We start from the raw sequence: 22,507 nt of genomic DNA on the forward strand, positions 1-22,507 counted from the left end.
GTTTTTTGCTTTGTTGAGAGCCTTGTTAACTGTATCAGGCTTGTAGCCCCTTTGGAGAAACCTATGTTTCATCTCAATTGCTTGATTATCAAAATCAATTTTTTTTAATTTAACATAAAAGTACATCTGAAGACACACAGTATTTCACACAGGAGAGAAACTTTTTAGTTGCTCAGTTTGTGGTAAAAGTTTCACTGAAAAAAGACCTCTGGAGACACACATGAGACTCCACACAGAGGAGAAACCATTTAGTTGCTCAGTCTGTGGTAAAAGTTTTAGTGAAAAAGTAAATTTGACGACACACATGAGAATCCACACAGGAGTGAAACCATACAGTTGCAGTGTTTGTTTGAAAAGATTTAGCTGTCACATGTGAACAGTCATAAGTGTGGTACTGCGAGTGAAGCTGCAGGTGGAGGTGGAGGTGAGCAGAGCTTCTGGTTCATTTGAATTGTTCAGCAGTAATAGTACAATAAACTACAGACACATCACGATAGTCCACTATTAAGGAGGAAAACCAAACTCCTCTAATCAGTGTTGTGGTTGGTGATGCAGCCATATCTGAATATTGCTGATACACATCATGCTGTAATATAGGGTAATTGAAGAGAGATAAAATTACTATTTCTGTTCTATGGCTCAAATTCAGGTTTAACATATATACACAGTTCAGTATGTTTAGTATGTTCAGTATTACAGAATCGAACATCAGCAAAAATGTTAGAAAAGGTTACAGGGACTTTTGCAGTTTGTAAGTAAGTAAGTTTGGCGATTTTGGACCTGTGTATATAATGTGTCTGTTACATAGCTGTAATACCTGGACCTGCAGAGAATACCGACTCCAGAGTCAGCTGTCGATTGAAACGGCGAGCTCCTGTTGCTAGGCCTCCTGCTGCTAACAATGAGTCCAAATGGGGTATGATACGAGATAAGAGATAAATACTTGGAATCTCTTATTATCTCCCCATATCTATGACATTCCATTGGGAAAACCTATGAACTGGTATTATCACTTCATCATATTTCTACCAGTTTTTCTACCAGCTTTCTATCAGCTGTTCTCAGCCATTGCTGCCATGAGCTGTGGACCTCCAATATGGCCACCAGAGGGCAGGATCCATCAGCTGAAAGAGGCGGAGCAACACTGGATAGACAAGAGTTTCAACCTCACATTCCTGAGCTGAAACTGAAAGTAACTCAGAGCCACAGCACTGCTGCAGACGAGAAAAGTCTCTCTCTTTCTCTCCAAAGAAAAATAAAACTAGGTTCATCAGGCCTGTCTCAGAAATACAGAGTCTTAGACATACACAGGTGAGTACAGCCGATAATATTTACTGTGTTTAAAGAGAGAGCAATAACACATAATTGAGCTGTATCCAGATAGGATGTTTCCCTGTTTTAATTTTATTCCAATAATCTAACTTTGATATTTTTATGCCGATATTAGAGAATTATGTAATTACAATGCTGACATTTCACATTTTCACTTTAGGTCTCAGTGTCTAGATATGTCTGCTGCCAGCAGTCTCCTCTCTGAAGAAAAGTTTCTGTGTTCCATCTGTCTGAATGTGTTCACTGATCCAGTTGCCATCCCATGTGGACACAACTTCTGCAAAAACTGTATCACACAGCACTGGGATATTAATGCCCAGTGCCCAGTGTGTAACGAGCTTTTCAACACAAGACCTCTGCTGCGGGTCAATACTTTAATATCTGAGATGGCTGCTCAGTTCAGAAAGTCAGCTCACACGAAAGCCAGCAGCTGCTCAGACCAACAATGTGTCAAACCAGGAGAACCAGTTCCCTGTGACGTCTGCACTGGGACCAAACTGAAGGCCCTGAAGTCCTGCCTGGTGTGTCTGGTCTCCTACTGTGACACTCACCTGGAGCCTCATCAGAGAATCACAGGCCTGAAGAGACACAAGCTGATCGATCCTGTGGAGAACCTGGGCGGCAGGATCTGTAAAGATCACGATGAACTCCTCCAGCTGTTCTGCAAGACCGACCAGATGTGTGTATGTATGCTCTGCACCGCTTTGGACCACAAGCCACATCATATTGTTCCTCTGAAAGAAGAATATGAAGAAAAGAAGGCTGAGCTGGGGAAGACGGAGGCTGAAATTCAGCAGATGATCCAGGAGAGACGACTGAAGATTCAGGAGATCAAACACTCAGTAGAGCTCAGCAAGGAAGATGCAGACAGAGAGATAGCAGACAGTGTGCGGGTCTTCACCGCTCTGATGCAGTCTGTGGAGAGAGGCCAGGCTGAGCTCATCGAGACGATCCAAGAGAAGCAGAAAACAACAGAGAAACAGGCTGAAGGCTTCATCAAAGAGTTGGAACAGGAAATCTCTGAGCTGATGAAGAGAACCGCTGAGGTGGAGCAGCTCTCACGCACTGAAGACCACCTCCACCTCCTCCAAAGCTTCCCATCCCTGAACACTCCTCCACACACCAAGGACTGGACAGACGTCAGTGTCCACTCATCATATGAGGGGACGGTGAGGAGAGCTGTGGCTCAGCTGGAGGAGACGCTCAGTGAAGAGATGGAGAAGCTGCTTGAGGCTGAGCTGAAGAGGGTCCAGCAGTATGTAGTGGATGTGACTCTTGATCCTGATACAGCACATCCCTCTCTCATCCTGTCTAATGATGGGAAACAAGCAAAAGTTGGTGATGTAAAGAAGAATCTCCCAGACAACCCAGAGAGATTTTCTGCTTGTGCCAGTGTCTTAGGAAAGCAGAGGTTCTCTTCAGGAAGATTTTACTACGAGGTTCAGGTTAGAGGGAAGATTGAGTGGGATTTAGGAGTGGTCAGAGGGTCAATCAACAGGAAGGGACAAATCAAACTGAGACCAAAGCATGGCTACTGGACTATATGGTTGAGGAATGGAAAGGAGTACGAAGCTCTTGCTGGCCCTGGTGTCCTCCTCTCTCTGAAAACGAAGCCTCAGAAGGTGGGGGTATTTGTGGATTATGAGGAGGGTCTGGTCTCCTTTTATGATGTAGATGCTGCAGCTCTTATCTACTCCTATACTGGCTGCACCTTCACTGAGGAACTCTACCCATTCTTTGGTCCCAGTCTTAATTATGGTGGTAAAAACTCTGCCCCTCTGATCATCTCTCCTGTCAATCACACAGATTAGACTAATCACTTATTATTACACTTATTACTGTGTCTTAGAGAGGATTCACTTTTTGCTATCTTATGTTATCTGATGTTATCTTTTGTTAAATTTTCATGTTTTAACTTCAGTTGAAGGATTCTACGCTCCTCTGTGGGTTGAGAAAATTCTACCACCCTTGGTCTTTTGAAATCCTTTCAAAACCCATTAGATAAATTAAAAACTGCGCTGAGGTCAGGCTGAAAAAAGGCTGTTTTTCTTATTCCTGAAAAGTTGACATTTTGGAGATCCAAGGTTTTCACTGGATAGTGACGATATTCAAGGGTAGATTATATATTTTACTATTTTTTTTAAGGCAACTGTTTGCCTTGTTTGTGAATTGTAATAAAACATAAAAAACACTTTGGGCTCGCTTCACACACTTGTGAAGCACAATTAAAGATTAATATATTTTTTCAATACAGCTCTATATTGAGAGAAGAATTGGAAAAACTATCTATGAAAAAATCCCAGTTATTAGTTTCTCATCTCTTTACCATTCTTCGTCTTGGCAAAATTAATGTCTTATCATAAAAACACAGTGTTTAAATACAGTAACTGACTCCAGATTCTGGTTAATATGGTTAATGCTCTTTCTCATTTATATACTGGTTACTTTGTGTATCCTATTCCGACTTACTGCTGCAACAGATCGAATTTCCCACAGGGATCATTAAAGTTTAATCTAATCAAATCTAATTTAATAACTCTACAAAATAGTGTCATATTGGAAATCGGAAGCATTTGCTAAAATCATTTAAACGTTTATAAACGACAAATTAAAAATGTGTTATTATTGTCAGATCATTGTACATATTCTGATTGTATGCATGCATTGTATGTTGACATAATTACTGAAGAACAGTTTATGAATAAAAAATAATTCTGCAATTTATTATTCTCACATTAAAAGATTTTTTTGAATAAATAAAAACAAATAATAGTAATAATGCATGTTATTTGCGCTGCACTTTTCATTCACAGTGAATCTCAAAGTGCTACAGGGTTAAAAACAAACAGAAAACAAAAACTAAGAAGACAATCACCAAACATCAGTTAACATGAAAAAGCCTTCCTGAATAAAAAGGTTTCTAGGCCTGTCTTAAAAGAGTTCAGGGTCTGTGCTGCTCTTAGATGGTTAGGAAGGCTGTTCCACAAGCAGAAGACCCGATCCCCCATGGTGCAGAGCTTGGTACTGGGGGCCCGGAGGAGCCTGGAGGATTTGTGGGGTAATCAGTTCTTGTAGGTAGGGAGGCGCCGGGCCGTTAATGCATTTGTAAGTAAGTAGTCCAGTCTTGAGGAGATAAAGGCATGGACAATGTTGAAAATGGTCTAGTGAATTAATATCTGTCCCATTAAGACCAGCTGAAACTTTGTGTTATTCATTTTGTTTAATAAGACGTTCTGTGATTGGCCCAATCATAATAATATGTTAGCGAATTAGAATAGGTTTTGATTAAGGGCTATTCAGTATAGCAGCAAGTTCAGGAGGAAGCAACTTAGCTCACATGCTCCATTGGGTTAATTACCAGTTGTATGCAGAGTGTGCGTGACTTGAACAAACATGTGCATAAGCCAACCCTGTTATAGCTGTGCTAAATATTAGACTATTATGTCTATTATTGTAGGTTAATCATTAAAGTGGAAATTGCAAGTAAGTTACATGTCAGATTGCTTTAGATTGTATTGGATGGAACTGACTGTAATTCATCTGTTTAGCCTTACTGGACGCCATTAGTGATCATTAAACGCCCTCTAGTGGACGTTCACTGCATCTCTGTACATTGACATATGACATTTATTTGTAGTTTATAAATTATTGCAGTTTATTGATATTAATGTATGCTTCTTTTTCTCATTGTAGACCACACTCAAGACTATATGTCATTCTAACCCAATATAAATGGAGTCAAATAAAGATTTGAAAGGACATCTAATGTTTATTAATCTCTGACCGGATGCCAGTGGTGGCTGTAAGCAATCCTGAATCAGCATAGAGAGTTTCTTAAAACCCTTCATAACAGACAAGCTTCTCTGCATCTGACAGGGTCAGAGTGGGGAGGAGTTTGGAGATGTTTTTGAGATGGTAGAAAGAGCTTTTGCACAGATGCTTTTGCACAGATGTTTTATATGATGGTCAAAGGTCAGGTGAGGGTCAAACCTAACACCCAGATAAGAGAGGAGGAGAGGGGGATGTTCTGGCTGCCAAAGGTGAGATGAGATGTGGGAGATGACTGAACCTGGTGTGGAGTGCCAACAAGGAGAGCTTCAGTTTTGCTGCTGTTTCACTGGAGGAAATTGTTGCTCATCCAGGCCTTCATCTCCTCAAGGCAGGTGCTGAGGCCGGACATGGCTGCAGAAGGGCTTGGGGCAGTTTTGATGTACAGCTGGGTATCATCAGCATAGCATTGGAAAGACATCCCATGTCTGCTGATGACACGACCAAGGGGGAGCATGGAGAGGGTAAACAGGATGGGGCCGAGAACAGACCCTTGTGGATGGAACTGGAACACACTTGTATGGTGACATGACATGTTATTTTCTTGCATGCTTAAATTATTTTATGTTTGACTGATATCAAAGCTTGAAAATGTACATTTTAACTCTAAAGGTAATCAATGGATAGAGAACAGCAATTAACCATGTCTATTTCACACTAATGAAACAAACAAGTTATAAGATTCCAAATGAAAAAGCAGGTCCAAGGCACTCAAGTGGATTCAGTCATTATCAGTCTTTATTTAGTTGGGCTAAAACATTATTCTGGCTGATGACCTATGCTCATAAATCATTAGGAGCAAAAATAACACCAAATCTATAAGAGAAACCCTACGAAGATAATATTAAAAAAAAAAAGATGACCAAAAAATCAGTACTCTGAACATTCAAAATCACCTAAAGGGGAGAAACAGAAAAACTTGTCAGGAATGAATATTGTTTCTGTCAATAGTTATCTATAAAGTAGTGAAAAGCATAGGAAATCCATCATATTTAGTGCCACCTAAGGTATATTTATCATTCAAATGTAAATTACAGCTACTACATATGATGAATAAAAAAAACAGAAAAAAATGATAGCCATTATCTACAAGTTATTACAAAAATGGTGAGAAATCAGTTTCCACATTTAAACCTGGAAACTGAGTTGCCTTCAGAGAATAAATCCAATAGGTTTCTCTCTGTAGTAGCAACTTTAGCCTTTGTCCTGAATGGTGGAGGCTCTTCTGAAACTAATTCCTGGCCCATTTGAAAATATGTCTCTTAGAGTATTGTCACTGAGGATAATATCCCAAATTTTGTGGACGATATGTTTAATTTGGACCGCTGTATCTTGTAACAAAAACAGGTTTATTAGTATCAGACTGAGGCTTTTGTTTCTTAGTCAGTAGCTGTTCTCTATCTGTGTTTTTTGCTTTGTTGAGAGCCTTGTTAACTGTATCAGGCTTGTAGCCCCTTTGGAGAAACCTATGTTTCATCTCAATTGCTTGATTATCAAAATCAATTTTTTTTAATTTAACATAAAAGTACATCTGAAGACACACAGTATTTCACACAGGAGAGAAACTTTTTAGTTGCTCAGTTTGTGGTAAAAGTTTCACTGAAAAAAGACCTCTGGAGACACACATGAGACTCCACACAGAGGAGAAACCATTTAGTTGCTCAGTCTGTGGTAAAAGTTTTAGTGAAAAAGTAAATTTGACGACACACATGAGAATCCACACAGGAGTGAAACCATACAGTTGCAGTGTTTGTTTGAAAAGATTTAGCTGTCACATGTGAACAGTCATAAGTGTGGTACTGCGAGTGAAGCTGCAGGTGGAGGTGAGCAGAGCTTCTGGTTAATTTGAATTGTTCAGCAGTAATAGTACAATAAACTACAGACACATCACGATAGTCCACCATTAAGGAGGAAAACCAAACTCCTCTAATCAGTGTTGTGGTTGGTGATGCAGCCATATCTTAATATTGCTGATACACATCATGCTGTAATATAGGGTAATTGAAGAGAGATAAAATTACTATTTCTGTTCTATGGCTCAAATTCAGGTTTAACATACAGTATATACACAGTTCAGTATGTTTAGTATGTTCAGTATTACAGAATTGAACATCAGCAAAAATGTTAGAAAAGGTTACAGGGACTTTAGCAGTTTGTAAGTAAGTAAGTAAGTTTGGCGATTTTGGACCTGTGTATATAATGTGTCTGTTACATAGCTGTAGTACTTTGACCTGCAGAGAATACTGACTCCAGAGTCAGCTGTCGATTGAAACGGCCAGCTCCTGTTGCTAGGCCTCCTGCTGCTAACAATGAGTCCAAATGGGGTATGATACGAGATAAGAGATAAATACTTGGAATCTCTTATTATCTCCCCATATCTATGACATTCCATTGGGAAAACCTATGAACTGGTATTATCACTTCATCATATTTCTACCAGTTTTTCTACCAGTTTTCTATCAGCTGTTCTCAGCCACTGTTGCCATGAGCTGTGGACCTCCAATATGGCCACCAGAGGGCAGGATCCATCAGCTGAAAGAGGTGGAGCAACACTGGATAGACAAGAGTGTTTCAACATCACACTCCTGAGCTGAAACTGAAAGTAACTCAGAGCCACAGCACTGCTGCAGACGAGAAAAGTCTCTTTCTTTCTCTCCAAAGAAAAATAAAACTAGGTTCATCAGGCCTTTCTCAGAAATACAGCAGAGTCTTAGACATACACAGGTGAGTACAGCAGATAATATTTACTGTGTTTAAACAGAGAGCAATAACACATAATTGAGCTGTATCCAGATAGGATGTTTCCCTGTTTTCATTTTATTCCAATAATCTAACTTTGATATTTTTATGCCGATATTAGAGAATTATGTAATTACAATGTTGACATTTCACACTTTCATTTTAGGTCTCAGTGTCTAGATATGTCTGCTGCCAGCAGTCTCCTCTCTGAAGAGCAGTTTCTGTGTTCCATCTGTCTGGATGTGTTCACTGATCCAGTTGCCATCCCATGTGGACACAACTTCTGCAAAAACTGTATCACACAGCACTGGGATATTAATGCCCAGTGCCCAGTGTGTAACGAGCTTTTCAACATAAGACCTCTGCTGCGGGTCAATACTTTCATATCTGAGATGGCTGCTCAGTTCAGAAAGTCAGCTCAAACGAAAGCCAGCAGCTGCTCAGACCAACAATGTGTCAAACCAGGAGAACCAGTTCCCTGTGACGTCTGCACTGGGACCAAACTGAAGGCCCTGAAGTCCTGCCTGGTGTGTCTGGCCTCCTACTGTGACACTCACCTGGAGCCTCATCAGAGAATCGCAGGCCTGAAAAGACACAAGCTGATCGATCCTGTGGAGAACCTGGACGGCAGGATCTGTAAGAAGCATGACAGACCGCTGGAGCTGTTCTGCAACACTGACCAGATGTGTGTATGTCAGTTCTGCACCGAGTCAGACCACAAATCACATCATATTGTTCCTCTGAAGGAAAGATATGAAGAAAAGAAGGCTGAGCTGGGGAAGACGGAGGCTGAAATTCAGCAGAAGATCCAGGAGAGACGACTGAAGATTCAGGAGATCAAACACTCAGTAGAGCTCAGCAAGGAAGATGCAGACAGAGAGATAGCAGACAGTGTGCGGGTCTTCACCGCTCTGATGCAGTCTGTGGAGAGAGGCCAGGCTGAGCTCATTGAGACGATCCAAGAGAAGCAGAAAACAACAGAGAAACAGGCTGAAGGCTTCATCAAAGAGTTGGAACAGGAAATCTCTGAGCTGATGAAGAGAACCGCTGAGGTGGAGCAGCTCTCACGCACTGAAGACCACCTCCACCTCCTCCAAAGCTTCCCATCCCTGAACACTCCTCCACACACCAAGAACTGGACAGAAGTCAGTGTCCACTCATCATATGAGGGGACGGTGAGGAGAGCTGTGGCTCAGCTGGAGGAGACGCTCAGTGAAGAGATGGAGAAGCTGCTTGAGGCTGAGCTGAAGAGGGTCCAGCAGTATGTAGTGGATGTGACTCTTGATCCTGATACAGCACATCCTAATCTCATCCTGTCTGATGATGGGAAACAAGTAAAAGATGGTGACATAAAGAAGAATCTCCCAGACAACCCAGAGAGATTTTCTGTTTGTACCAATGTCTTAGGCAAACAGAGCTTCTCTTCAGGAAGATTTTACTACGAGGTTCAGGTTAAAGGGAAGACTGACTGGACTTTAGGAGTGGCCAGAGGATCGATCAACAGGAAGGGAAAAATCACACTGAGCCCCGAGCATGGCTACTGGACTATATGGTTGAGGAATGGAAATGAGTACAAAGCTCTTGATGGCCCTGCTGTCCTCCTCTCTCTGAAAACGAAGCCTCAGAAGGTGGGGATGTTTGTGGATTATGAGGAGGGTCTGGTCTCCTTTTATGATGTAGATGCTGCAGCTCTTATCTACTCCTATACTGGCTGCACCTTCACTGAGGAACTCTACCCATTCTTTGGTCCCAGTCTTAATGATGGTGGTAAAAACTCCGCCCCTCTGATCATCTCTTCTGTCAATCACACAGATTAGACTAATCACTAGTTTTTCTTAGAGAGGATTCACTTTTTGTTATCTTATGTTATCTGATGTTATCTTTTGTTAAATGTTCATGTTTTAACTTCAGTTGAAGGATTCTCTATGGGTTGAGAAAATTCTTCTCATGAAACCCTTCAAAACCAATTAGATAAATTCAAAAATGCACTGAGGTCAGGCTGAAAAAAGGCTGTTTTTCTTATTCCTGAAAAGTTGACATTTTGGAGATCCAAGGTTTTCACTGGACAGTGACGATATTCAAGGGTAGATTATATATTTTACTATTTTTTTTAAGGCAACTGTTTGCCTTGTTTTTGAATTGTAATAAAACATAAAAAACACTTTGGGCTCACTTCACACACTTGTGAAGCACAACTGAAGATTAATATATTTTTTTCAATACAGCTCATTGAGAGAATAATTGGAAAAACTCCCTATCTATGAAAAATGCCCAGTAACTACTTATGTTTCTCATCTCTTTACCTTTCTTCTTCTTGGCAAAATGAATGTCTTATCATAAAAAAGAACAGTGTTTAAACACAGTAGACAGTAGACCCCAGATTCTGGTTAATATGGTTAATGCTTTTTCTCATTTATATATGTTTACCTTTTATGTATCTTATTCCAACTTACTGCTTCAACATATCAATTTCCCCACAGGGATCACTAAAGTTTAATATAATCAAATCTAATTTAATAACTCTGCAAAATAATGTAATATTGTAAAACAGAAGCATTTGCTAAAATCATGAAGTCTCATTGTGTCTGAGTGACAAATATAAAATCTGTTATTGTTGTCAGATCACTGTGCATATTCTGAGCATTGTATGTTGACATAATTACTGAAGAGTATTTTATTAAAAATAAAGTTTCTTTGTTTTTTCACATTAAAAGATTAGTTTTTTTTTATAATAAAAACAAATGGAACATACTTGTATGGTTACATGACTGTTATTTACCTCCATGTTTAAATTATTTAACGTTTGACTGAGATCAAAGCTTGAAAAATTAAAAATACCTGTCGCTGCTGCCTTTTATCTAATTTATCTAACAGTGGATGTGATGTATCAAACATGGAAAAAAAACAGCAACATCTCGGCCTTGTTCAGAGCTGAAAAAAGCAAAAATGACAAGTATCATATTTGATATCACATTGAATATGTAAATTTAGGTGTGATCTTTTTTAAATTAGCTGGCACAATTTGTAACATAATGCATTCAGCTTTTCTGGCAGGAGGGGGATTGCTGATCCAAATGAGAATGTACATATATGTGGGAATTAAAGTTGAAAATCAAATAAATATACAATATACTTTCTAAAAGTTCATGCTGTATGCAGCTCAGTTGGGGTTATAGGGTCCCCACCTTTCCATTTGCTTCTTCCTCTGCACACACACACACACCTTATATTTTTACATCATCTTAATATGCAACATTTAGTTCTGCTGGGATTACGTTAGTGATTACAATCTGTAATCCATACTACATTTGCACATTAGGGTGTTCAGCAGCTGATGCTGTCATCCACAGTGACTTACAAAAAGTGCACTTTAAATGAGCTTAAACTCCCTGTTCACTAATATTACAAGCAACCAGTGGTAAGGAGTGCAAAGGTGAGAGGCACAGTGTCCTGACAATACATGTGACAGTCCTGTTATCATCTATGAATGAAAAGTAACAGGAAAGTAAATAAGAGGTGAGGTTAAATGCAGAAAGTTTTTTTTTAAAACAGCAGTACAGGAATATATTAGAACCAGTATTTCAGTATTATTGAAAGCTTTACATATTGAAAGTAAAAGCTCAAATTAATGGGGTAATTACTCTGTTGTAACTTTTTGTCATTTGGGTACTACATACAGTATTCTTCTGCACACTGAAAGGCTTCCTACCGTTTCATATTGAGATGTATTTAATGTCTCTATATAGTAACCAGTGGTTGAAAGAGTACTAGAATGTCCTACTCAAGTAAGTACTGTTACTTTGCTGATATTTTACTTCAGCAGAAGTAAAAGTACTAGTGTAAAAATCTACTTAAGTAAAAGTAAAAAGTAGCTCATTTAAAATTTCCTCAAAGTAAAAGTTACTGAGTCTATTATTCTGATTTGTATTCAGAGATACAAATGGGTCTTTATCAGCTAATGCAATTATACTAGCTATATTCTGGCTATATTATATGGCTATATTCTGGAAACTTCCTTACAGTTTGTGCATGTCCAGTTTGTCCAGCTAACTCTGTGAGGTATCCTTTAATGCAACTCTGAGACAGTCCCTTAACTCTGCAGTGAGTTACTTTCAAATCTGTTGTGCTGCATGCTCCCTACATTGATTATACAAGTGAATGAGCTGTATCCTAAACTACCACTACAAATACCGGTAGGCCTTCAGACAGCATGCTGGCTGTGACTGGTGCTTGAAACCAATAGAGTGATACTATTACATTTAACACCACATGGGAAGCAACAGACAGACATCTCTATGTGCAGACTAGATGTTAAAATAGAAATGAATGCTGATGCAGGTGTGTATATGGTGTACAGGCACCACCTGGCAGAAGGAAACCTGGCCGACCTAAACATGGCACAGGACAGTAGAGGCTCAGCTGACAAAGATGAAGATTTCCTGGGGTGAAGCTGACCGTGCTGCCAAAGAAAGAACGAGGTGGAGGGCTACTGCAGATGTCTCATGCCCCGGATGGAGCGAAGAGCCAAAGTAAAGTAAGTACAGTATGTTTCTCACATTAAAAGAACTTATTGAAATTAATATAATCCAGTGGAAAAAGCTTGTATGGTTATTTTCCTGCATGCTTAAAGTATTTTACGTTTGACTGATATCAAAGCTTGAAGTCATAAAATTAGAAATGCAATCAGCTGTTCTCAGCCACTGTTGCCATGAGCTGTGGACCTCCAATATGGCCACCAGAGGGCAGGATCCACCAGCTGAAAGAGGCGGAGCAACATTGGATAGACAAGAGAGTTTCAACGTCACATTCCTGAGCTGAAACTGAAAGTAACTCAGAGCCACAGCACTGCTGCAGACGAGAAAAGTCTCTCTCTTTCTCTCCAAAGAAAAATAAAACTAGGTTCATCAGGCCTTTCTCAGAAATACAGCAGAGTCTTAGACATACACAGGTGAGTACAGCAGATAATATTTACTGTGTTTAAAGAGAGCAATAACACATAGTTGAGCTGTATCCAGATAAGATGTTTCCCTGTTTTCATTTTGCACTGACACTTGTCAAATGAAGGTTAAAATGAAGTGCCATTTAACTATATGACTCAAAATGACATTTGCTAATATTCCAATAATCTAACTTTGATATTTTTATGTAGATATTAGAGAATTATGTAATTACAATGTTGACATTTCACATTTCACTTTAGGTCTCAGTGTCTAGATATGTCTGCTGCCAGCAGTCTCCTCTCTGAAGAGCAGTTTCTGTGTTCCATCTGTCTGGATGTGTTCACTGATCCAGTCGCCATCCCATGTGGACACAACTTCTGCAAAAGCTGTATCACACAGCACTGGGATATTAATGCCCAGTGCCAGTGTCCCATGTGTAAGAAGCGTTTCGACAGAAGACCTGAGCTGCATGTCAATACTTTCATATCTGAGATGGCTGCTCAGTTCAGAAAGTCAGCTCAAACGAAAGCCAGCAGCTGCTCAGACCAACAATGTGTCAAACCAGGAGAACCAGTTACCTGTGACGTCTGCACTGGGACCAAACTGAAGGCCCTGAAGTCCTGCCTGGTGTGTCTGGCCTCCTACTGTGACACTCACCTGGAGCCTCATCAGAGAATCGCAGGCCTGAAAAGACACAAGCTGATCGATCCTGTGGAGAACCTGGAAGGCAGGATCTGTAAAGATCACGATGAACTCCTCCAGCTGTTCTGCAAGACCGACCAGATGTGTGTATGTATGGTCTGCACAGTTTTGGACCACAAGCCACATCATATTGTTCCTCTGAAAGAAGAATATGAAGAAAAGAAGGCTGAGCTGGGGAAGACGGAGGCTGAAACTCAGCAGATGATCCAGGAGAGACGACTGAAGATTCAGGAGATCAAACACTCAGTAGAGCTCAGCAAGGAAGATGCAGACAGAGAGATAGCAGACAGTGTGCGGGTCTTCACCGCTCTGATGCAGTCTGTGGAGAGAGGCCAGGCTGAGCTCATTGAGACGATCCAAGAGAAGCAGAAAACAACAGAGAAACAGGCTGAAGGCTTCATCAAAGAGTTGGAACAGGAAATCTCTGAGCTGATGAAGAGAACCGCTGAGGTGGAGCAGCTCTCACGCACTGAAGACCACCTCCACCTCCTCCAAAGCTTCCCATCCCTGAACACTCCTCCACACACCAAGAACTGGACAGAAGTCAGTGTCCACTCATCATATGAGGGGACGGTGAGGAGAGCTGTGGCTCAGCTGGAGGAGACGCTCAGTGAAGAGATGGAGAAGCTGCTTGAGGCTGAGCTGAAGAGGGTCCAGCAGTATGCAGTGGATGTGACTCTTGATCCTGATACAGCACATCCTGAACTCATCCTGTCTGATGATGGGAAACAAGTAAATCATGGTGACATGAAGAAGAATCTCCCAGACAACCCAGAGAGATTTTCTTTTTGTACATGTGTCTTAGGAAAGCAGAGCTTCTCTTCAGGACGATTTTACTACGAGGTTCAGGTTAAAGGGAAGACTGACTGGACTTTAGGAGTGGCCAGAGGGTCGATCAACAGGAAGGGAAAAATCATATCAAGCCCCAAGAATGGCTACTGGAATATATGGTTGAGGAATGGAAATGAGTACAAAGCTCTTTCTGACCCTTGTGTTGTTCTCTCTCTGAAAACGAAGCCTCAGAAGGTGGGGGTGTTTGTGGATTATGAGGAGGGTCTGGTCTCCTTTTATGATGTAGATGCTGCAGCTCTTATCTACTCCTATACTGGCTGCACCTTCACTGAGGAACTCTACCCATACTTTAGTCCCAGTCTTAATTATGGTGGTAAAAACTCCGCCCCTCTGATCATCTCTTCTGTCAATCACACAGATTAGACTAATCACTAGTTTTTCTTAGAGAGGATTCACTTTTTGTTATCTTATGTTCTCTGACGTTATCTTTTGTTAAATTTTTCATGTTTTAACTTCAGTTGAAGGATTCTACGCTTCTCTGTGGGTTGAGAAAATTCTACCACCCTTGGTCTTATGAAATCCTTTCAAAACCCATTAGATAAATTCAAAAATGCACTGAGGTCAGGCTGAAAAAAGGCTGTTTTTCTTATTCCTGAAAAGCTGACATTTTGGAGATCCAAGGTTTTCACTGGACAGTGTATCTTCACTGTCCAGGGTAGATTATATATTTTACTATTTTTTCAGGCAACTGTTTGCCTTGTTTGTGAATTGTAATAAAACATAAAAAACACTTTGGGCTTACTTTACACACTTGTGAAGCACAATTAAAGATTCATATCTTTTTTCAATACAGCTCTATATTGAGAGAAGAATTGGAAAATCTATCTATGAAAAAATCCCAGTTATTAGTTTCTCTTCTCTTTACCTTTCTTCGTCTTGGCAAAATGAATGTCTTATCATAAAAACACAGTGTTTAAATACAGTAGACATTACACTCCAGATTCTTGTTAATATGGTTAATGCTCTTTCTCTTTTATATCCTGTTTACCTTTTATTTTATACCAACTTACTGCTGCAACAGATCAATTTCCCCACAGGGATTACTAAAGTTTAATCTAATTGAATCTAATTTATTTAACTCTGCAAAATAGTGTCATATTGGAAATCAGAAGCATTTGCTAAAATCATTGAAACGTGTCTAAACGACAAATTAAAAATGTGTTATTATTGTCAGATCATTGTACATATTCTGATTGTATGCATGCATTGTATGTTGACATAATTACTGAAGAACAGTATATGAATAAAAAATAATTCTGCAATTTATAATAATTCTCACATTAAAAGATTTTTAAAAAAATAAATAATAACAAATAATAGTATTAATTCGTAATAATATTGCATTTTATTTGTACTGCACTTTTCATTCATAGTGAATCTCAAAGTACTACAGGGTTAAAAACAAACAGAAAACAAAAATGAAGAAAACAATCCCCAAACAAAAGTTCAAATGAAAAAGCCTTCCTGAATAAAAAGGTTTTTAGGCCTGTCTTAAAAGAGTTCAGGGTCTGTGCTGCTCTTAGATGGTTAGGAAGGCTGTTCCACAAGCAAGACCCGATCCCCCATGGTGCGGAGCTTGGTACTGGGGGCCCGGAGGAGCCTGGAGGATTTGTGGGGTAATCAGTTCTTGTAGGTAGGGAGGTGCCTGTCAGTTAATGCATTTGTAAGTAAGTAGTCCAGTGTTGAGGAGATAAAGGCATGGACAATGTTGAAAATGGTCTAGTGAATTAATATCTGTCCCTTTAAGACCAGCTGAAACTTTGTGTTATTCATTTCGTTTAATAAGACGTTCTGTGATTGGCCCAATCATAATATTATGTTAGCCAATTAGAATAGGTTTTGATTAAGGGCTATTCAGTATAGCAGCAAGTTCAGGAGGAAGCAACTTAGCTCACATGCTCCATTGGGTTAATTACCAGTTGTATGCAGAGTGTGCGTGACTTGAACAAAGTAAGAAGTTATTTCCTATCTTTATTTCATGTTGAAATATTAGTTATAGTCCATGGTATGTTTACTGGGTGATAATTGAAGTTGATAACGATAGTGTAATGTCCGTGCTTTTCATATTACTAGAGCACATGTGCATAAGCCAACCCTGTTATAGCTGTGATAAATATTAGACTATTATGTCTATTATTGTAGGTTAATCATTAAAGTGGAAATTGCAAGTAAGTTACATGTCAGATTGCTTTAGATTGTATTGGATGGAACTGACTGTAATTCATCTGTTTAGCCTTACTGGACGCCATTAGCGATCATTAAACGCCCCCTAGTGGACGTTCACTGCATCTCTGTACATTGACATATGACATTTATTTGTAGTTTATAAATGATTGCAGTTTATTGATATTAATGTATGCTTCTTTTTCTCATTGTAGACCACACTAGACACACTCAAGACTATATGTCATTCTAACCCAATATAAATCAAGTCAAATAAAGATTTGAAAGGACATCTAATGTTTATTAATCTCTGACCGGATGCCAGTGGTGGCTGTAAGCAATCCTGAATCAGCATAGAGAGTTTCTTAAAACCCTTCATAACAGACAAGCTTCTCTGCATCTGACAGGGTCAGAGTGGGGAGGAGTTTGGAGATGTTTTTGAGATGGTAGAAAGAGCTTTTGCACAGATGTTTTATATGATGGTCAAAAGTCAGGTGAGGGTCAAACCTAACACCCAGATAAGTGACTGAGGAGGAGAGGGGGATGTCCTGGCTGCCAAAGGTGAGATGAGATGTGGGAGATGACTGAACCTGGTGTGGAGTGCCAACAAGGAGAGCTTCAGTTTTGCTGCTGTTTCACTGGAGGAAATTGTTGCTCATCCAGGCCTTCATCTCCTCAAGGCAGGTGCTGAGGCCGGACATGGCTGCAGAAGGGCTTGGGGCAGTTTTTATGTGCAGCTGGGTATCATCAACATAGCATTGGAAAGACATCCCATGTCTGCTGATGACATGACCAAGGGGGAGCATGTAGAGTAGTTCTCTGATCATTCAAAATCACCTAAAGGGGAGAAACAAAAAACTTGTCAGGAATGAATATTGTTTCTGTCAATAGTTACCTATAAAGTAGTGAAAAGCATAGGAAATCCATCATATTTAGTGCCACCTAAGGTATATTTATCATTCAAATGTAAATTACAGCTACTACATATGATGAATAAAAAAAAAGAAAAAAGTTTCCCCATTTAAACCTGGAAACTGAGTTGCCTCCAGAGAATAAATCCAATAGGTTTCTCTCTGTAGTAGCAACTTTAGCCTATCTCCTCCTCTCTGAGAGCGTGGTATATGTTCAATTCCTGATAGACAGGAGGAAGATAGCTGGTGACCACTTTGTCCTGAATGGTGGAGGCTCTTCTGAAACTAATGCCCGGCCCATTTGAAAATATGTCTCTTAGAGTATTGTCACTGAGGAGAATATCCCAATTTTTGTGGATGATGTGTTTAATTTGGACCGCTGTATCTTGTAACAAAAAAAGGTTTATTAGTATCAGACTGAGGCTTTTGTTTCTTAGTCAGTAGCTGTTCTCTCTCTGTGTTTTTTGCTTTGTTGAGAGCCTTGTTAACTGTATCAGGCTTGTAGCCCCTTTGGAGAAATCTGTGTTTCATCTCAATTGCTTGATTATCAAAATCAATTTTTAATTTTAGCATAAAAGTACATCTGAAGACACACGGTACTTCACACAGGAGAGAAACTTTTTAGTTGCTCAGTCTGTGGTAAAAGTTTCTCTGAAGAAGGACCTCTGAAGACACATATGAGACTCCACACAAGGGAGAAACCATTCAGTTGCTCAGTCTGTGGTAAAAGTTTTAGTGAAAAAGTAAATTTGACGACACAGATGAGAATCCTCACAGGAGTGAAACCATACAGTTGCAGTGTTTGTTTGAAAAGATTTAGTCAGCTGTCACATGTGAACAGTCATAAGTGTGGTACTGCAGGTGAAGCTGCAGGTGGAGGTGAGCAGAGCTTCTGGTTCATTTGAATTGTTCAGCAGTAATAGTACAATAAACTACAGACACATCATGATAGTCCACCATTAAGGAGGAAAACCAAACTCCTCTAATCAGTGTTGTGGTTGGGGATGCAGCCATATCTGAATATTGCTGATACACATCATGCTGTAATATAGGGTAAGTGAAGAGAAATAAAATTACTATTTCTGTTCTATGGCTCAAATTCAGGTTTAACATACAGTATATACACAGTTCAGTATGTTTAGTATGTTCAGTATTACAGAATCGAATATCCGCAAAAATGTTAGAAAAGGTTACAGGGACTTTTGCAGGTTTCTAGGACTTCCTTTAGGACTCGGCCTTGGCAATTTTGGACCTGTATATATAATGTGTCTGTTACATAGCTGTAGTACTTGGACCTGCAGAGTCCAACAATGAGTCCAAATGGGGTATGATAAGATATATGAGATAAATACTTGGAATCTCTTATTATCTCGCCATATCTATGACATTCAATTGGGAAATCCTATGAACTGGTATTATAACTTCATCAAATTTCTACCAGTTTTCTGATTCTTGACTTGGAAGAATGCTAATGTCACTACAAAAAAGCCCTGCTGAGCTGCTGACTTTAAAGAGACAGAGCAAATGAATATAGACCTTTATAGATCTTTGCAACTGGTTTGTAGAAGCTCATGATGCAAATCAGTGATAATGTCATTCAAACACCTGCCATTCCATATTATGTCAAAGTCATCAGCTAGAGGAGATGGAAAGCCATTGGCAGGATTGGGAATTCTGCATGTTGTTTGCTGATACTCTTTACATCTGTCTGGGCCAATGTGGCTTGTCTGTTGTTGAACATAGTTAAGTATTTTGATGCTTCCTGTCTTTTCATATGCAACTATGTAACAGAATAGAATCAACTCAAATCCAGTTTTGGATGCTGATGTATTTGAGCTGTTGATATGCCACACACACACACACACACACACACACACACACACACACCCTGCACAATAAGTTGGACCCTGGACTTACCTGCCTTGCCTTGCCTTACACTGATTATACAAGTGAATGAGACAGTAGAGGCTGTGCTGCCTAAGAAAGAAGGAGGTGGAGGGCTACTGCAGATGTCTCATGCCCCGGATGGAGTGAAGAGCCAAAGTAAAGTAAGTACAGTATGTTTCTCACATTAAAATAACTTATTGCAATAAATATAATCCAGTGGAAAAAGCTTGTATGGTTATTTTTCTGCATGCTTAAAGTATTTTACGTTTGACTGAAGTTTTGACCACCAGAGGGCAGGATCCACCAGCTGGAAGAGGCGGAGCAGCACTGGAAAGACAAGAGAGTTTCAACGTCACATTCCTGAGCTGAAACTGAAAGTAACTCAGAGCCACAGCACTGCTGCAGACGAGAAAAGTCTCTCTCTTTCTCTCCAAAGAAAAATAAAACTAGGTTCATCAGGCCTTTCTCAGAAATACAGCAGAGTCTTAGACATACACAGGTGAGTACAGCAGATAATATTTACTGTGTTTAAAGAGAGAGCAATAACACATAGTTGAGCTGTATCCAGATAGGATGTTTCCCTGTTTTCATTTTGCACTGACACTTGTCAAATGAAGGTTAAAAATGAAGTGCAATTGAACTATATGACTCAAAATGACTTTTGCTAATATTCCAATAATCTAACTTTGATATTTTTATGTAGATATTAGAGAATTATGTAATTACAATGTTGACATTTCACACTTTCACTTTAGGTCTCAGTGTCTAGATATGTCTGCTGCCAGCAGTCTCCTCTCTGAAGAGCAGTTTCTGTGTTCCATCTGTCTGGATGTGTTCACTGATCCAGTCACCATCCCATGTGGACACAACTTCTGCAAAAACTGTATCACACAGCACTGGGATATTGATGCCCAGTGCCAGTGTCCCATGTGTAAAGAGCTTTTCAACACAAGACCTCTGCTGCGGGTCAATACTTTCATATCTGAGATGGCTGCTCAGTTCAGAAAGTCAGCTCAAATGAAAGCCAGCAGCTGTTCAGACCAACATTGTGTCAAACCAGGAGAACCAGTTCCCTGTGACTTCTGCACTGGGACCAAACTGAAGGCCCTGAAGTCCTGCCTGGTGTGTCTGGCCTCCTACTGTGACACTCACCTGGAGCCTCATCAGAGAATCGCAGGCCTGAAGAGACACAAGCTGATCAATCCTGTGGAGAACCTGGACTGCAGGATCTGTAAAAATCACGATGAACTCCTCCAGCTGTTCTGCAAGACCGACCAGATGTGTGTATGTATGCTCTGCACCGCTTTGGACCACAAGCCACATCATATTGTTCCTCTGAAAGAAGAATATGAAGAAAAGAAGGCTGAGCTGGGGAAGACGGCGGCTGAAATTCAGCAGAAGATCCAGGAGAGACGACTGAAGATTCAGGAGATCAAACACTCAGTAGAGCTCAGCAAGGAAGATGCAGACAGAGAGATAGCAGACAGTGTGCGGGTCTTCACCGCTCTGATGCAGTCTGTGGAGAGAGGCCAGGCTGAGCTCATTGAGACGATCCAAGAGAAGCAGAAAACAACAGAGAAACAGGCTGAAGGCTTCATCAAAGAGTTGGAACAGGAAATCTCTGAGCTGATGAAGAGAACCGCTGAGGTGGAGCAGCTCTCACGCACTGAAGACCACCTCCACCTCCTCCAAAGCTTCCCATCCCTGAACACTCCTCCACACACCAAGGACTGGACAGAAGTCAGTGTCCATTCATCATATGAGGGGACGGTGAGGAGAGCTGTGGCTCAGCTGGAGGAGACGCTCAGTGAAGAGATGGAGAAGCTGCTTGAGGCTGAGCTGAAGAGGGTCCAGCAGTATGCAGTGGATGTGACTCTCGATTCTGATACAGCACACGCCAAGCTCATCCTGTCTGATGATGGGAAACAAGTAAATCATGGTGATGTAAGGAAGAATCTCCCAGACAACCCAGAGAGATTTTCTGTTTGTGTCAATGTCTTAGGCAAACAGCGTTTCTCTTCAGGAAGATTTTACTACAAGGTTCAGGTTAAAGGGAAGACTGAGTGGGATTTAGGAGTGGCCAGAGGGTCGATCAACAGGAAGGGAGAAATCACACTGAGCCCCGAGAATGGCTACTGGACTATATGGTTGAGGAATGGAAATGAGTACAAAGCTCTTGCTGACCCTGCTGTCCTCCTCTCTCTGAAAACGAAGCCTCAGAAGGTGGGGGTGTTTGTGGATTATGAGGAGGGTCTGGTCTCCTTTTATGATGTAGATGCTGCAGCTCTTATCTACTCCTATACTGGCTGCACCTTCACTGAGGAACTCTACCCATACTTTAGTCCCAGTCGTAATGATGGTGGTAAAAACTCCGCCCCTCTGATCATCTCTCCTGTCAATCACACAGATTAGACTAAGCATTCACTGTCATTTAAGATAACACAGTTTTTGTTATCTGGTGTTATCTTTTGTTAACTTTTCATGTTTTAACTTTAGTTGAAGGATTCTCTATGGGTTGAGAAAATTCTTCTTATGAAATCCTTTCAAAACCGTTAGATAAATTCAAAAATGCACTGAGGTCAGGCTGAAAAAAGGCTGTTTTTCTTATTTCTGAAAAGTTGACATTTTGGAGATACAAGGTTTTCACTGGACAGTGACGATATTCAAGGAAAGTGCATATATTTTACTATTTTTTTCAAGTAACTGTTCGTGTTAATGTTGAAGAATTGTAATCAATCTTAAAAAACACTTTGACATTTTTTTTTTCAATACAGCTCTACATTGAGAGAATAATTGGAAAAACTCTCTATGAAAAAAGCCCAGTAACTACTTATGTTTCTCATCTCTTTACCTTTCTTCTTGGCAAAATGCATGTCCTATAATAAAAAACTGTGTAAATACAGTAAACATTAGACTTCAGATTGTGGTTAATATGGTTAATGCTCTTTCTCATTTATATCCTGTTTACCTTTTATGTATCCTATTAGAACTTATTGCTGTAACAGGTCAATTTCCCCACAGGGATCATTAAAGATTAATCTAATTTAATAACTCTGCAAAATAATGTCATATTGGAAATCAGACACATTTACGAAAAACATTGAATTGTGACAAATTAAACATGTTTTATTATTGTCAGATCATTGTACATAT

General features: G+C 40.1%; 3 protein-coding genes across 3 annotated transcripts; all 3 read left to right on the forward strand.

Moving 5' to 3' along the window:
• Positions 1–1,219: 1,219 nt before the first annotated feature.
• Positions 1,220–4,045, forward strand: LOC139646364 (E3 ubiquitin-protein ligase TRIM21-like). Its single transcript, XM_071522387.1, has 2 exons — positions 1,220–1,311; positions 1,493–4,045. Exon 2 carries the CDS (start codon positions 1,509–1,511, stop codon positions 3,141–3,143), a length of 1,635 nt encoding a protein of 544 aa, XP_071378488.1. The 5' UTR covers positions 1,220–1,311; positions 1,493–1,508; the 3' UTR covers positions 3,144–4,045.
• A 4,036-nt stretch (positions 4,046–8,081) lies between these two features.
• LOC139646367 (uncharacterized) lies at positions 8,082–22,460 on the forward strand. The gene is made up of 3 exons (XM_071522390.1): positions 8,082–9,706; positions 19,632–19,853; positions 20,110–22,460. The coding sequence occupies exons 1-3, from the start codon at positions 8,082–8,084 to the stop codon at positions 21,764–21,766; spliced, it is 3,504 nt and encodes a 1,167-aa protein (XP_071378491.1). The 3' UTR covers positions 21,767–22,460.
• LOC139646363 (E3 ubiquitin-protein ligase TRIM39-like) lies at positions 12,740–15,146 on the forward strand. The gene is made up of 2 exons (XM_071522386.1): positions 12,740–12,847; positions 13,100–15,146. Exon 2 carries the CDS (start codon positions 13,116–13,118, stop codon positions 14,754–14,756), a length of 1,641 nt encoding a protein of 546 aa, XP_071378487.1. The 5' UTR covers positions 12,740–12,847; positions 13,100–13,115; the 3' UTR covers positions 14,757–15,146.
• Positions 22,461–22,507: the final 47 nt, after the last annotated feature.

Source organism: Centroberyx affinis, unplaced genomic scaffold (genome assembly GCF_046629955.1).
Source record: "Centroberyx affinis isolate AG114_WGS23_722 - 3 ecotype Tasmania unplaced genomic scaffold, CSIRO-AGI_Caff_v1 ptg000984l_1, whole genome shotgun sequence".
NCBI lineage: Eukaryota > Metazoa > Chordata > Actinopteri > Beryciformes > Berycidae > Centroberyx > Centroberyx affinis.